Source organism: Psammomys obesus, unplaced genomic scaffold, assembly GCF_907164565.1.
Source record: "Psammomys obesus unplaced genomic scaffold, mPsaObe1.curated_primary_1811, whole genome shotgun sequence".
Classification (NCBI taxonomy): domain Eukaryota; kingdom Metazoa; phylum Chordata; class Mammalia; order Rodentia; family Muridae; genus Psammomys; species Psammomys obesus.
In genome coordinates this window covers 6,847,470-6,863,569 of record NW_026596039.1, presented here as the reverse complement: position 1 = coordinate 6,863,569, position 16,100 = coordinate 6,847,470, and the positions used below count along the sequence as shown (strand labels likewise).

General features: G+C 44.8%; 1 protein-coding gene across 3 annotated transcripts; it reads right to left on the bottom strand.

Annotated features, from left to right (window-relative positions):
- Positions 1 to 826: 826 nt before the first annotated feature.
- Positions 827 to 12,194, bottom strand: Mpzl2 (myelin protein zero like 2). 3 transcript variants are annotated; one of them, XM_055621844.1, is made up of 7 exons: positions 11,931 to 12,194; positions 11,564 to 11,647; positions 10,924 to 11,090; positions 10,412 to 10,622; positions 7,722 to 7,869; positions 5,329 to 5,401; positions 827 to 3,189 (listed from the first exon to the last, which is right to left on the bottom strand). In XM_055621844.1, exons 1-6 carry the CDS (start codon positions 11,986 to 11,988, stop codon positions 5,338 to 5,340), a joined length of 732 nt encoding a protein of 243 aa, XP_055477819.1. In that variant the 5' UTR covers positions 11,989 to 12,194; the 3' UTR covers positions 827 to 3,189; positions 5,329 to 5,337. The 3 variants fall into 3 exon arrangements, with proteins under 3 accessions (XP_055477819.1, XP_055477821.1, XP_055477820.1); XM_055621846.1 differs by lacking the exon at positions 11,564 to 11,647 and having other exon boundaries at positions 11,931 to 12,191; XM_055621845.1 differs by lacking the exons at positions 11,564 to 11,647; positions 11,931 to 12,194 and adding an exon at positions 11,262 to 11,557.
- Positions 12,195 to 16,100: the final 3,906 nt, after the last annotated feature.

The following is a 16,100-nucleotide window of genomic DNA, read 5'->3' as shown; positions in this document are numbered from 1 at the left end:
TGCTTATTCAGCTATTACAGTGACCGTGATGATGAAATCATTACAGCGTGAGGTGAAGGGAAACTAGGGTTTGTATATCTATGCGTTGCAAAAGTAAGAATATCACTATCACAGTACTTGACGTGAAATGAGATGGTCTCACGGGCACTGAAAAAAAGGAAAAGGGTCTTGCTTGACCCATGAAGTCATCCAGTTCTCTGGGAACCACCATGATTAATGAAAGTAGATGGGGACCAAAAAGCCTCAGCTTTTGGAAATAGTTCATTTTCAACTGCTATGTTCTACTAGAATTCAAAGGCGGTGGTTTTTCTCTATGAAGAAGTAGGCAAACTGCTATTATTGGTTCTAAAATCCCCCAAACTAAGCCACACAGGTGGCAAAAGCCTATAGGCCCAGGAGCTGCAAGGCTGAAGCAGGACTAAGAAAAACCTGGGTTTCATAGTAAGAACCTAGTTGGGGTTAGGCTTAAACTCAAGAAATGAGTCTTCTAAATATGTCCCTGGGTGTGGTGTCCCATGCCATTAATTCCAGCACTCAAGAGGCAGAGCTCTGTGAGTTTGAGGCCAGGTCTACAAAGTGAGGTCCAAAACAGCCAGAGCAGTTACACAGAGAAATCCTGTCTTGAAAATCAAAAACAAAACAAAAAAAAAAGTGTGTTTTGCCCATTTCCTAGCTCTCCAAAGTAATGTGTGAAGTCTATGGAAATAATACACATCTACCACAAATTAATTTCATCCAGTACTTACTTCACCATCTCTAAGAAAACTTGAGCAAAGATAAAACATACTCTCTTGTTTTCTATTAACTGCTATGTGAACTTTACAGATTTGTATGTTAATAATAAAATCCATAATTCTTTATTACTAAGGGTTTATTTACACAATGCTTCAGACATAATAAAAAATAAGTTACAGTACAAAAATGCTTTTAGAAAGGAGATACTGAACAAGGCTGTGATACCCCATGAGTATTCAGATAAGACACAGACTACAAGTTGCTGGAGATGTTCCCCATGTGTGTGGTTTTTTTTTTTAAGATTTATTTATTTATTATTTATACAGTGTTCTGCCTGAATGCCAGAAAAGCACATCAGATCTCACTATAGATGGTTATGAGCCACCATGTGGTTGCTAGGAATTTAACTCAGGACCTTTGAAAGAACAGTGTTCTTAACTAACCTCTGAGCCATCTCTCCAGCACCCCCTCCCCATGAGTTTTTAACCTCTCCATTACAATTATGAAACATACATGAGCCATCTATTTAAAGACCGATTCAGTTGTTATATCCACAATAGTAAATACAGATCTAACTGTAGCTTCAAACTAGGTCACAAAACATTTTTAGGCCAGAGTGTGGTGGTACACATTTTTGATCCTAGCACTAGGGAGGCAGAGGCCTGGGTCTCTTGAGTTCAAAGCCAACCTGGTCTACAAAATGCGTTCCAGAACAGCCAGGACTATTCATTGAGATCCTGTCTTAATTTTTAAGACAGAGAGACAAAACAACAAAAACTTGTTTCAGCAGTATAATGAGAGGCATGGAATGAATTTCAAGACCAAGATTTATATGTAAATTATGCCAATTTGTTTTTAAAAACTGGGTAAAATATCAAGGTCCAGTGTCTAGAAATATAATCTTTTGGAAATTCCTGGTTGTTAAAAGAAATAATCTATGCAGACCAGTCAATGAGGATTAAAACATCACTTTGTAAAGGTTCACCCTGGGCCTAAAGTTTTAGATGTTCTTTGTTCTCTGAACAATGCTGCCATAACTGTGTGTGCGCATCACGTAACTGGACACAAAGGTGAAAGCCATCCCTCTTCTTTCCATAGCCCACTTGAAAAGTTTTCTTCACATTCAAATAAGGGGAAAAATAAATTTGGTTTATTCCATTTAGGTAGTTTGGTATTTCTTTGGTCCATGCCAAATTTCCATTTTAAAAAGGTGAATTAAAACCAAAAGAAATTTAAATAATCTCTTCCAGTTCTCACCCTTACATAGGACTGTTAAAACAAACAAAAAATAAAAAACATAACAAAACAAAGGTCATTTGCTTTAGATTGGCCTTTTTCACAAGTCTAAATATGCTTAAGTGATAGTATATCAGAAAGTCTTCTCATATACTGCTTAATGGCTCTAGTCTGCAAATGAGCAGAGTCTGACGAGGTGGAGGTAAAAATGAGAACAGAGCAGGCAAGCTATCTGTGCTCATTACAAACCTACAGTTGGGCTGGATGTGGCGGTTCCCCCCTTAGTCACAGCACTTGAGAGCTGAGGCAGGGGGGTTTCTGGGTTTGAGGCTAACTCTGCATAGCTAGTTCTAGACCAGCCAGTGCTACATAGTGAAAGTCTGTCTAAAATTAAATAAATAAATACAAAACTGGTAATGAGTGACTCCTCTTGGTAGCCTTTGCTGGTATCCTGGTGTTCTTGTGACCTAGCACTGACACCTATAAACCCTGGATTAACTGACAAAACAATAAACCTAGGATACTGAAGAAGAAAACAATCGGTGAAACAAGATGTGTCCATGACTTAAGGACAGCGGTGAAAATCAGACTTCCAGTGTGAACTTGGGGTTTGCTATTAATCAAAATGGCTGGAAGGTTTAGCCAATTTTTTTATGATATATTTTCATTTTACGTATGGGTTTTTTCCCTGTGTATATGTGTCACATCTCCTAGAACTGGAGTTACTGATGGTTGTAAGCTACCATGTGGGTGCTGGGAACTGAACTGGGGTCTTTTCTGTGAGAGCAGCATGTGCTTTTAAATGTTGAACCATCTCTCCAGACCCCTTAGCATACCTCTGTGCTGTTCTAAAGAAACTAAAATGTGAGACGAAATGTCCTAGCAGACACAAGCTGGCTGGCGTGCCACCACTCTGATGCCAAATACACATGAGTACAGGAGTCATACTCCATACGGAATGTGGAAGGACAAAAATGTAACTTCTCGGTTTACAAAAGCTAACACACATTTGCACTCTGGAATGAGATACCATCCTAGTAATGAAGGTAAGCGTGGACTAGTAGTATCTGCTCGGGTAGAGCCCTAAGCTGCCAGGCAAGGGCGTTGCTCCTCTAGGCAGGTTTGTGCTGCGGAACCTGTAGGATGACAGGTCATCGCTGGAAAGGTTTCCATTGGCTTCAAGGGGTGCTAATGCTGTCCTCGAAAATCCTCAGCTTCCTGGAACACAAAAGTTTAAAAGGATAATGTCCTTGAGAAGAGTTCAAGCAGAATACCTGCCAGTGGCCATCATGACATCCATCATCCACTCCTAAGAACATTTCTCTGTTTTGTTTGTTGTTGTTGTTAAGACAGGGTTTCTCTGTAGCCTTGGCTATTTTGGAACTCACTCTATAGACCAGACTGGCCCAGCATTCAGAGATCTGCCTGCCTCCTCCTCCCTAGTGTTAGAATTAAAGGCATGTACCACCATCACCTGGCTGAAAAATATACGTAAGCCTACTCTCCCACTAATTCAATTTTTAATTTCAAAAATCTTACTGTTCTTTATTACATGGTTCTCAAAGCCAGTGTTTTGTGAGTATGTGTGTACGTGTCCACATGTGCTATGCTTTGTTTTCTTGAGACAAGGTCTTACTGTGTAGCCCTGCCTGGCCTGGCATTCATGGTTGTAGCCAAGACTGGCCTAGAACTCACAACTGTCTTCTTGACTCAGCCTCCAAAGTTCTGGGATTATAGGCAGGGGCTATCACGTTGGCAATGTCTTTTCTACAAGGCTTGCAAGGACACTTGGTTAATACACAGACCACTCACATGCTTACTTTCCATGCCCTCTGCCACATCCGATTAAATCGACATAAAGGAAAGCAGAGACATCAAATGTGTGGAATTCATGCATTGCCTAATCTGAAAGTTGTTCTTCTGTTTTCTTTTTTATTTATTTTTTCTTTTTGGCATTATTGCTTTGTTTTGTGACTGAAGGTTTGTTGTTTTTTTTTTAATTATAGACTTACCTCTGTATAATACAACATCCATTTTTAAAACCTATATTTTCCTTTGGAACCTTAATACCATTTTCACCTATTAAAATCTAATAACTCGCTTAATATCCACACTTGCATGTTCATATTCAAAAATCTTCCTAATTAGAACCTCCATTTATTTTTAGAAAGGGTCTCACTTTGTAGCCCTGGCTTCCCTGGAACTCATTCTGTAGACAACGCTGGCCTTGAACTCACAGAGATCCACCTGCCTCTTGAGTGCTGAGATTAAAACCTAGTACTACCTCCATGCCCAGCCCAAACTCCAAAATGTTTACAATTGTTTACATTTGTATCTTCTGTTAGAAACACAGACTCTTCTTGATGATATCAATTTGTTAAATTTTCTTTAGTCTTTTTTCAGATGTACTTATTTTATTTTGAGTGTTTTGTCTGCCTATTTGTATTTGCACCAAGTATGTTGTGCCCAAAGAGCTCAGAAGAAGATCTCAGAGCCCTTGGAACTGGTTACGGTTGGTAGCAAGCCTCCATGTGGCTGCCGGCTGAGCTCAGAGCAGCTGCAAGAGCAGGAAGTGCACTTAACCACTGAGCCGTTACTCTGATCCTTAGGTCACTTACCATCAGGCCCAAAATGATTTATAATAAAAACCAAACCATCAGATATTAATCTTTTCATTAAAAATGATTTATTGGGCTGGAGAGATTGCTCATTTGGTGAAGTGCTTGCCATGTATGAATGAAGGTCTGAGTTCAACCACCAGAACCATGGAAAGGACTGGGCATGGAGTCCCATGCTTAGAATCTGAGCACTGGGGAGGCAGAGAGGAGAAAGAGCTTCGATAGCCACACAGCCTAGCTTAGACAGCAGGTCCCAAGCCAGTGAGAGGCAGTCACAAAAAAACAAACAAACAAAAAAACAAAAACAAAAAACCAGGGTATATGGTAGGTGAGGTTGTCATCTGATCTCTACATGCATGTACATACACACACACACACACACACACACACACACACAGGATTTATTCACACATTGGAAGTTCATTATTGGCAGTGGCTAATATAAACCCAGACCTTAAACAGTAGAATTCCCTCCGCTTTAACAGAAGTAGTCTGGCTTCTCAATCATATACACAAGAACCCTGAAAAGGGAAGTTATCTATGAGGCTAATAGGACATTAATCTGCCTGACTTGCTTCTGAATAGGAAACGTCCTCAGAGTGACCCGAGAGATCTCTGTCGGGGATGGCTAACAGCTGGGCCTTATCAGCCATGTAGAGTAACCCGAGAGATCCATGTTCGAGGTGGGCTAAGTAGCCGCGTGAGCTGAAGAAAGAAGTCACCAGAGTGAGACCCTGACCTTGCAGCATTAGTCCGTATCTTCCAAATAAACAGAGACCTTGTTCCCTTGGTTGAGTTTTTCCTCTTCCTTTCTGTAACAAAGGAGCAGGAGCCAAACATTAGGTGAGCAGGACAAGAAGCAAAGGAGGCGGGTCCCATAGCAGCATCAGGTAAGGAACTCAGACCAATGCTCTGAGAAGAACTCCATACACTTGGAAGCTCATTCAGGTTGTAGGGAGCTAAACTAGCAGTGCCGTGTAAATGATAACACTGATGCCCCACGTGACCTATGAGTCCAAACGTAGACACTTCTCAGCATGCAAGAGAACTCCCTTGGGGTCTAGTAAAGTACTATGGAAGTTTAAAGTACACACCTATGCTTTACCATAGTTTCTTACTTCTAATGTCTACCCCTCTGCAAAAAAAAAAAAAAAAAAAAAAGTTTTTTTTGGTTGACCTAGAAATCCTCTTTATTTATTAAATTCTCTTCAAACCAGAATGCCATCGATGGGTTCCTTAGATGCTTTCAAAATCAATTGCAATTACTTCTGTAAATATTTACTAATTAAAATAAATGAATGGTTATGGGGTATTTATAAACCCACATGTAAAAGAATGACTTGAGACTCTGTTATACACAAAACCTAACCCAAAATACAGCAAAGACACAACTAAGAATGTAACTAAAAGCACAAAACTCTTAGGAGAGAAGGATTTTATCAAAACAGAAAAATTTTGTGTCTCAAGGGATACTATTCAAGAAGGAACAAAAAGAGCTCAGAGAATGGGAGCAATTGCAGGCAATGTAACTGAAAGGGACCAGGTGTCTGTTATAGCTTAACAATAAGAAGTCATCCATCTCAGTTGCAGGCTGGGCAGACATCTCCAGAGATGCTCTATAAACAGTGCTAAACTCGTGGAATGCAAAATCACACAGATGCAATCAAAATCTCACTGATATACCACCTCACTCCCGCTAGAGGGCGATAATTAAAAGGGAGTGCCGGTGAGAATGTGGAGAAATTGTAATGCTCATAGGGGTGTATTGGCTGTTAAAGGAAAACAGTCTGTCAGTTCCTCCAAAAACTCAATAGCTGTCAATATTCCTTCATCTTTTGCAGAATTGAAAGTATGTGTATACAAAAATATGTGTAGAGTATGTCTGTAGTGATTGATATTCGCCATATCATAACCAAAAGAAAAAAGAAACTGTATGTCCACCACCTGAACAGACAATGTGGCATGTCCATTATATACAGACAGGCAAACAATGTGGCATGTCCATTATATACAGCCATAAAAAAGTGAAATAGGATGGGGAGATAGTTCAGTGTGTAAACTGCCTGCTGTGCAAAGATCGAAGTTCAGATGATCTCCAGGTACCGTGCAAAAAGGACCAAGAGTGGTAGCGAACCCCTTTAGTGCTAGTGCTGGGAGGCAGCGACAGCAGGATCCCAGAGGCTTGACAGGCAGTCCCTCTAGCCAATCAGTGAGCACCAGGTTCATGAGGGACCATGTCTCTGCCATATGGATGCTTTGGATCCAAACCCAGGTCCTCTACACAAGCAGCCAGTGTTCTTAACTGCTAAGCCATCTCTTTGGCCCAAATGGCTGAGTTTTATAGCTTACAACTTTTATCTCAACTTTAAATGTTTACTGAGCACTTACTGTTGGCAGAACGAACTTTCCAGCCACTGACTCACAGTGAGTGCTGAGAGCCTCGCCCTGCAGCTTTACAAGTGTGCTTCCCCTTACAGGGGATCTTTTCAAACGTACACTTTTTGCTGCCATTGTTTTTATTGTTGTTTTCAGAGACAGGGTTTCTTTGTGTAGCCTTGGCTGTCCGAGACTCACTCTGTAGACCAGGCTGGCCTCGAACTCAGAGATCCACCTGCCTCTGCCTCCCAAGTGCTGAAGACTGGGAGGGTGTATGCCACCAAGCCCAGCAAATGTACACTTTATTTTATATACCACCAAAATCCACATAATAAATTCTGTGGTGAGATCTTTTGTAAAATTAAGAAACCTTTTAAATTTTGTTGTTATTTTGTTTTTAAGTGTGTGTGTCAAAATGCTTGTTTATGCACACAAGTGCAGTCACAGGGGCCAGAGATATTGCATCTCCCTGGAGCTGGAGTCACCAGCTATTTTGAGCCACCAGATATGGGTGCTGGGAACCAAACTCAGATCCTCTGCAAGAGCAGTCTGTGCTCTTAACCACCGAGCCATCTCTCCAGCCCCATCAAGAAACTTTTATAAAGTCTCTACCCAGGCCCTAATGTACCTGTTCTGTGAACCGGAAACCTCTGAGAAAATCAACTGTTCAACGGTTGTTTGGCCCCAGTAAAAAATCCCACATGCCACCCTAGGGGTGTGAGCTGGAGTCCCCCCCCAGTGCTCACTCAGCCTTACGATTTTATTGCCACTGCTTTATCGGCCCTCTCTGCCCATCGCTTCTTCCGGAAGTGCTGAAAGAGGACCACCACGATCACTATTATGATCATCAGTGCGCAGGCAGAGCCAATGGCCACAGCCAGGAAGTAGATCTCAGAAAAGGGCACTGTGAGGAGAATAAGACAAGACAACAGTAAATTAGGTGAAATCTAAAGGCAGTGACAATGCATCTCATTGTTACCCGGAATCTTCCTCACTCCTGCTTTTACGAATACCACGTAGCCCTTGGCAGCAGCAGGAAGCCAACACAGGGCTTCTCTGGCAATGACAGCCCCGCTGGGGAGCTTTGAAGTAAAACTCTCAGGCCCCACCCCAAGCGTGCTGGACTAGAATCACAGGGGCTAAATCTAGCCGTCCACGTTTGGACATGTTTCCCAGATGGTGATGACGACACTCAAGGACTGAGAACCTCTGAGTCAGTTGAACTGCCCAGCAATTCAAGTTCTTGCTGACCTAGTCAGACCTATGCCCAACTCAGTCCTGAATAACTCTACTCATCCCCTCCTTCAGTCAGTCATTTGTCCAGGCTTTAAAGCATTCACTGTGCTCCTATCCTTATGATAGAAACAAAAGGAAAGACAGGAAATAAAGTAATTAACCCCCAAAGCCAGAAGGGATATTATGAGAACGTTTATTCCAGAGTTTCCAGCCTGCAATCCATGAAGGATGAAGATCCAGAGGACCCAATGCCTTCTTCTGGCCTCTGCAGGCCCCAGGCACACAGATACACATGCAGGCAAAACACCAAAATATGTAATGGAGTATGGGGAGTTCTTTAGGTGTATCTCAATTTCATAAAATAGAAAAATAGGGCCATGATAAACTCGAAAAAAATCGTGATGTGTTAAACCACTGCTAGATTTCTGTGTAGGTGTGTGTTTTGTTGTTGTCTGTTGGTTGGTTGGTTGGTTGGTTTTTGTTTTATAGTTTTGGGGGTTTTGCCTAGCCTGTCAGAAGAAAAAAAAAAAACTGAGATCTAAAGATACTACATTACTCCTAGAAAGACAGTTTTAAACTGAACTGGGTGGGAGTGATAGGAGACAATCAGACTCCTTGACAGACTAAGATATTTTGAACAATGTGGTGTGTTACCTAAGAATACACACTACCTCGACTCTTAAAATGCTGAGGCAAGAGGATCTCAAGTTTAAGGCCAGCCTGAGCTACACAGAGAGATCTTTTCTGAAATAGCAAGACTTCATCTCTCTCTCTCTCTCACACACACACACACACTCATGTGCAAAGAGAGAGAGATCTATGTTATTGGCTGTGTCACCTGGGTTATTTATTTATTTATTGAATCTCAGTTTCTGCCTATGTTAACACATAACAATATCAATTTCTTGAGTGCTTATTAAAAAAATGAAATAATTGTAGCTGCCTATAACTGCTCAGTATATGTGGCTATTATAACAGTTCAGAGTTGGGCAGACTGTCACAAATCCATTGCATCATTTTGTCCCCACCAAACCAAAATCTGTTCTTTTCTTATCACTGTAACAGATGACAAAAGTAAAATTTATGTATAATTGATACACAAGTAGTCGGGGCTCAACCCCAGTTCTCCAACTCAGAAGCGTTGTGGTCCAGTTCTCTGTAACCCGCCATCATTTTCCATGTAGTCCTTGTGGTATGGGCAACCAAATACACTAATTGGAGAACAGTTTGAGATGGCTGGATGTTGAGGCTGAAGTGACTTCATTTACTAACTATATGAATTTGGGCAAGTGACTTACACTTGGTAAGTGGCAGTTTCCTTGTTAGTAAAATGAGAGATACTAAATACACAGCAGACTCATGAGATAGATAAAGAATAAATAAGATGAAGCTGGAGAGATGGCTTAGCAGTTAAGAGCACTGGTTGCTTTTTCAGAGGACCTCAGTTTGGTTCCCAGCACTCACATGGTTGCTCAAAACTATCCATAACTCCAGTTCCAGGGGATCTGACACCCTTTTCTGGTCTCCGTAGACACCAGGCATTTACGTGATGGACAGGCATCTATGCAAGCAAACCACCCATGCACATAAAATAATTTTAAAATTGTTTTTAAAAGAATAAACAGGGCCAGGCATGGTGGCACACACCTTTTAGTTCCAGCCCTCGGGGAGGCAGAGGCAAGTGGATCTCTGTGAATTCCAGGCCAGCCTGATCTACGAAGGGAGTCCAGGACAGCCAGTGCTACACAGATAAACACTGTCTGAACAAAAAAAGAAATAAAATGTATGGTTAAAGCTCCTGACAGTGGGGAGTACCAGTAAACAAGGGCCACAGTTATTTGTAGTGTGTCAGGATTAAATGAGATAGTGTGTACCAAGCACTTTGGGTTGTGTCTAGCACACCAGATACTCAATAAGCATCTTGAATAAATGAAAGAATGAACAGACCTATTGTGAGCCTTTTTATCAGAGTTGCTTCCTGTCCCTTTAACAACCTCAAGGCCATCCTTGTCACAGATTCCTCAGATCTCTTTGTTATTTTGTTTCTTTCCATGGCCAAACAAAGTCTGTATTTTCTCTCCCCAGGATTCCTCAGTGTCTGAAGTTCCCAGCTCTGAAGACCTAGGCCCTCTCTGTTCCTTTCCAATTTTACAAAAGATGGCACTTTTTTTGTGGGGGGGAGAAGTTGGCTCTCACTTCCCAAAACCTACCTGTGTGCACAACGCTGAGCCTGATCGTCCCTACCAGACCATCAACGTCGGGCGGATTCTTCACCTGACAGGTGTATGTCCCGTTATCATCGAACTGCAGCTTCCAGAGCATGATGGAGGCATCGTACCGCTCGGGGTTCCCATCCCAGACCACCCTGTCCTTAAACCGTCCACTCATGGGTCTGAAGGGATCCATGTGGTAATAGAAAACCTACAGAGGAGAAAGGATGAGCTCTCCCCCTCTGTCCAGGGCAGGAGGCCGAGATGTCGGGGTGGGAGATGGGGGGGTGGGGGGTGGAAGAGAAGCATCGTCAAGTCTGATCGACAGTCCGGCTCCTCAGAACGCTTCTCTGGTTTCCCTTTTCTCAGACCTATCACTCTATGTCCTCACCCCCACGGCTCCGAACTTAGCCCCGTGCATGTGGCTAACACAGGAACAGCAAGAGGAAAAAAGGATCGCCTTAATCCGTTCTGGTCAAGGGTCCTCCGGAAGGTGCCAAGAGTCTACTTACGAACTGCTCACGCCCCCCATCTCGTGGGCGGAAATTCCACGTCACAGTTAGTGCATCTCCCACCGGGGCAAAGCTGGAGAAAGTGCACTTCAACCGAACATCGGTCCCGTTGACTGCCTCCAGGGCCCCGGAGGTGTAAATTTCCACAGCTGCCGTAGGACAAAGCGCTGCGAGGAAGGGAAGGAAGAGGGTTAATGGCGGGTGTGCACGGTGGAGAAAAGCGCTGGCGCCTTCCAAATACGGCGGCCTTCAGATCCACTTCACCTGGAGTCCGCACGCTCCTACCCACGCACAACCCTAACCCTCCCATCCCGAGGGCCAATTAAAAGTAAAACTACCTGGCGCTCTCCCTTTCTTCACAGCCTCAGCAACGATTGAAAGTAGCAACAAAAATCCATGTTGGTCAGACATGGAGTGTTAGGATCAAGCAATACCGTATATGTTGGAAAAGAAGACAATGTCTCCAGGCGGGTACGTTTTCCAGCCTGTGGGCCTGGGGCTGCCACTAGCCCGCAAGTTAATCCACCCCAGCAGCTGGGCTCTCCTGCACGCCTGGAACCCTTACACCACGTGGCTGATTTACAAGCCTAGGCTGTGCTTTGGGGCAGCTTCAAAACCACAGCGGGACTCTCGCTCTGACCGTCTAGGTTTGCTCCGTGGTGCTGCGGGGAGTCGCAGACAGAATCCTCCCACGGAAATCCAAGGGCCGAATCTCGCCGGCAGCCTGAGGTTGAGAACAGCCACACAAAGATGGTGTGTAACCCGAGATCAGAAAGCCGTCTCTGTGCCTGAATCGCGGGCGGCCAAACACACCTAAACCTGTTTGCCCAAATCACTGCCCCAAAGCAACCCACCGAACTGAAGTCTCCATGAAGTCTGAACTAGAACGACCGGAGGCTGGGGCTTGAGCTCCCAACAGAGCCCTTAAGACTTCTTCAAGTCAAGAGCTGTCTTTAAATAAAGTGGGCTGGGGAGGCAGGCAATCCTAGAAGCCCACCAGTTCTTACCTGTGAGCTGTAAACCCAGGAGAAGTGGAACCACACGGGCAGGGCTCTGGCCATACATCAGGGAAAGCCAGCCGTGGCCCCAGAGGCCAGACCCGGCAAACCCAGGGCTCCAGCACCCAGCCAAAGTCAAGGCCGGGACGAGCAGGCGCCGCAGTTTTCCCCCCGCCCGGAGAGGTCCGGGTCCCTCACCTACAGAAGGTGCCCAGCAGAGCCAGCCAGTCGTGACTCATCCCGCCCCAGCCGGGGCAGCAGTGGAATGAAAGGTGGGGCCTCCGCACCCAGCGCCCTCCTCCCGGTGCTCCCTTCCCGCCCTCCTCCACACTCCTCCCAGCCCTCTGCGCAAAGGTCTCAGACTCTGAGGTCCTCTCTTTACTTTTCCGTTCATCTGACCGAGCCCTGGCCTCCGGATGGCCTCAGAAGCAGCCAGAGGAGGTGGTGCCAGTTTGAATGTCCCAGGCTGCTCTGGGCTTGGCCCACACACACCCTTTTAAAACAAGCTTTAGCCTTGCCTAGGAAGTGAACGCTGAAAGTGGCTTGCTGTGATTCCCGCCCTTGGGGCCACGTTAGCCTAGGGCCTAGCTCACCGCACCCAATCTTTCTGGGAGTTAAGGCCCTCTGAGAACCCAGTCCCACCCCTGAAGCCAGCAGTCTTTCCCGAGACTCAGCACAAAGAAACCAAATCTCAGTGCAGGATCCTTCCCCAGTTAAGGACAGCTCCCCTGCTTTTCTTTTCTTCCACCTCAGTGCAGTTTGCAAAGCCCTTTTCTGGTTATCCTTTTCCCTCCACAGTCCTCGGGTATCCCTCTTGGAAGGGATACCATTTTAACAGTATAGAGAGTGACAGCCCAGGAGGTAAGCAATTGCCCAGAGTGTCTTTGTGTTCCATTTTATTGTTTGAGACAGTCTCACCATGTAGCCCAGGCTAGACCTTGAAGTTGTGACGTCGTTGCCCAGCTCTGGCAGTACTCTGGATTAAATCCATGACCTCACACTTACTGGGCAAGTGCTCTGGCACTGAACTACCCCCACAGCCCTCTGGGAATCTTTCTGACTTGCATGTGTTCTCTGTCCACAAAACAAAGCCTGATATGGGTGATCAGACAGTGAACTCTAGAGTAGAGGAAAAGTCATCCAGAAAGAAAACCTTTCCTGTGCCCCAGATCTCAACTGCCATTTTTAGGACAGCCACCTATCTGAGAGGTCTAAAACGCTGAGACAAAGTGCTTCATCTGGTAAGAGGCACAGATTAATAGCACAACGGCCAGCTGACAAAAACAGGAGACCAAGAAAGCAGGCAGTTAAAAAGTGGGCAGAGACAGCTCCATAAGTATTGGCACCACCAAGCCAACAAGCCTCACCAGAGTCCTGTCTCTGGGACCCACATGGTGGAAGGAGAGAATCAATACCTGAAAGTTGTCCTTTGACCCCCACAGGTGAGCTATGGTACGAATACATACATAAACACACAAGGGGGGGGGTGGGAAAGGGAGAGGGAGGAGAGAGGGAAAGAAAGAGAGACTAGTTAAAATGTAATTTAAAAATTTAAGGAAACATGCCAGATGAGGGAGAGCGCCCTGGAGTAGCTGTCTAGAAACTCTTCAGTGATCCACGGTCTTCCAGCTGAACCCTGGAACAAAGGGTGTTAGGAAGGTAAGCAAGGCCCAGGTTAAGTAGAAAAATGAAGAAACATCAGGCTAGAGATACGTGCAGCTCAAGGACAAAGCCTGTGCACAGGGCCCTGGATCCTATCAAGAGGGCAATAAAACAGAAGAAAAAGAAAAGCACGGGGGAGAGGTGGAACAAAAGTGGGTGGCCACTCACCCAAACCTACACACTGAACCAGGGAACCCAGGAGCTGCCCCAAAGGGAGGTCAGCTGCATGCTGGCACCAATGTGTAACTATCATGAGTGTTTCTGGACGAAAGAGTGTCTGGCTCCTTCACCAGCCTCCAGACCTAAGAGTCTAGGTTATTCTGAGCAGCCCAAACTGAAAATTCTGGGATACCGAGTGACATTTTCACAGTGGTCAGGTGTAGCCATTCCTGTATGTAGGTCAGAAGAGGCCAGCCCCAGGAATAAGGTGGGGGGGGGGCTGTTGAAGGAAACTTCATCTTGGTAGGCTTTCAATTTTATGAACAAATGAAGTTCCAGAAGGAGAGACATAGCCACGGGGAGGTTAAGTTGACAGCAAATTGCAAAATTCAGTGGAGTTAGCTGAGGGACACTCTGAGACACAGCAGGTAAGGAATCAGGGCAGGAGGCACTGAACAGAATAAAAAGCCTGTTGTCCAAGCCAAGGAATCCCTCTCCAGTCGCCAGATGCCCTGAGAGCTGGCAGCCAGCCCCACTCTGAGGGGCACAGCTGCCCGGATCCCATTCCTCAGCCCAGGTCAAGTTTTTGGCTTGGGCTTGGGAACGCCCAGTTCCTTCCAGTTAACAGGAGAGATTCCAAGTCACTCACTGTTCCCCACCCTGGGTGAGGAAGGAGACCAAGCTGAACCTGTTATGAGAAAATGACAAATAAAAAACCCATCACTCCTCAGTATTCCAAAGATGCCAGTGTGCAGGACTTCGATCAAAACTAGAGGCACCTGAGGACAGCCTGAGGAATAGTTTGTGTCTAGGCAAATGAAACAAACAAAACAAAAAAGAAAAAGAAGAAAAATAAAAGAAATTCTTACAACTAAAAGGAAATATTCAAAGACCCTGCTTTTTCTTTAAACTTTTCGAGAGAAGAGTCTGTCATTAAAGTTTGTAACATGACCTCAGTTCTAAAGGCGCCATCTGTTCCAACTGTCTACACAGATAGCTGCAGGATATTTAGATCTCAGCATGAAGGAAAACTCACTGGAGGCTTAGAAGGCATAAAGGTGCTCTCTGCACCAATTATTGGTAAAGCTTCTATTTCCCAGAATCCTAGGCAAAAAAGAAAAAGCACAAACTAAAACACCTGTTATTTTCAACATTAGGCGAAGTCAGCGTTCTGTGAAGCAAGCAAAAATATATAATTTAGCTTTTAGGGTTGTTCAAACAAAGTATTTGTTTACTCAAAAGTTTCTGTCAGGGTCCTACTAAGAAGAGAAAAAAAAACATATCCCTCCTATGAGCTAAGGATGTAGTTCAATTGGCAGATGTTTGCCTAGCAGACAGAAGGCTCTGGGTTCCATCCTCAGCACTGCATAAAACCGAGCATGGAAGGACCCATCCATCTGTAATCCCAGCTCTCAGGAGGTGAGTGCGGGCAGGAGGATCAGAAGGTCAAAGTCAGCCTTTGCCATGTGTTTGGAGCCAAGACTTTGAAGACAACCCAGACTGTGTGAGATCCTGTTTAATCGGGGGGGGGGGGGGAAAGGAAGGGAGGGGAAAGGGGGGGGCTAAAATGCTTCTTATATGCTAATCTAGACATGCAAAGTAGAGTAAGGCATTTGGGTCTGGCACCATACTATTCATAAATGTAACTGGATAAACAGTCACATTTGAGACTTTTGAATGATTTGGTCCTTAAAAAAGAAGAAGGAGGAGGAGGAAGAGAAAAAAAAAACAGCAACAAAAATAAGAAGAAACAGGGCTTTCCTATTGGGACAGATGGATGGGATAGGACAGAGGGATGAGATAGGACAGAGGGATGGGATAGGACAGAGGGATGGGATAGGACAGAGGGATGGGATGTGGCAGTTTGGGGATCAGGGGCTACGACCTCTCAAACGTCGAATGCTGGGAGGAGCTGCAGACCAGGGGAAAAACTAGATATGCTTGGGCAACATCCTCACTGGTCGTCCGAGGAGAGTGGGTTTGGTCCTCACAATTGTCTCAACTGAAAGTGGCTAACATGAGAACTTAGAGCAATAGTTGTCTTCTACATTCTGATAAGCAGTTGAGTTACTATACTAATCACTTTTAGAAAACATCTAAGGAGAGGCAGGACAATGGCTTAGCCAATTAAAACACAAGTTCGAGTCCCAGGACCCACATAATAAGCAGGATGTGGTGCTACAAATGTGTGAACCCAGTGTACCAGCAGTGAGGTCAAAGGCAAGGACAGGGTCAGAAGCTCACAGGCCAGGTAGCCTGGAGTTTACTTATACAGCAGCGGAAACAAGAGGGACCTCAGACTAAAGGTAGACAGTAAGGACTCCCAAAAGCTGTCCTCTATCCTCCACGTGTACATAT

Bases quoted from the DNA above. Each gene is read 5' to 3' on its own strand.
- Mpzl2 (XM_055621844.1), bottom strand. From the start codon at position 11,988: ATGTATGGCCAGAGCCCTGCCCGTGTGGTTCCACTTCTCCTGGGTTTA. The intron at 11,091-11,563 runs GTCAGAGCGAGA...CCTTCCTCGCAG, and splicing joins CCACGGAGCAAACCTAGACG to CGCTTTGTCCTACGGCAGCT. The intron at 5,402-7,721 runs GTAAGGCTGAGT...CCTTTGTTACAG, and splicing joins AAAGCAGTGGCAATAAAATC to AAAGGAAGAGGAAAAACTCA.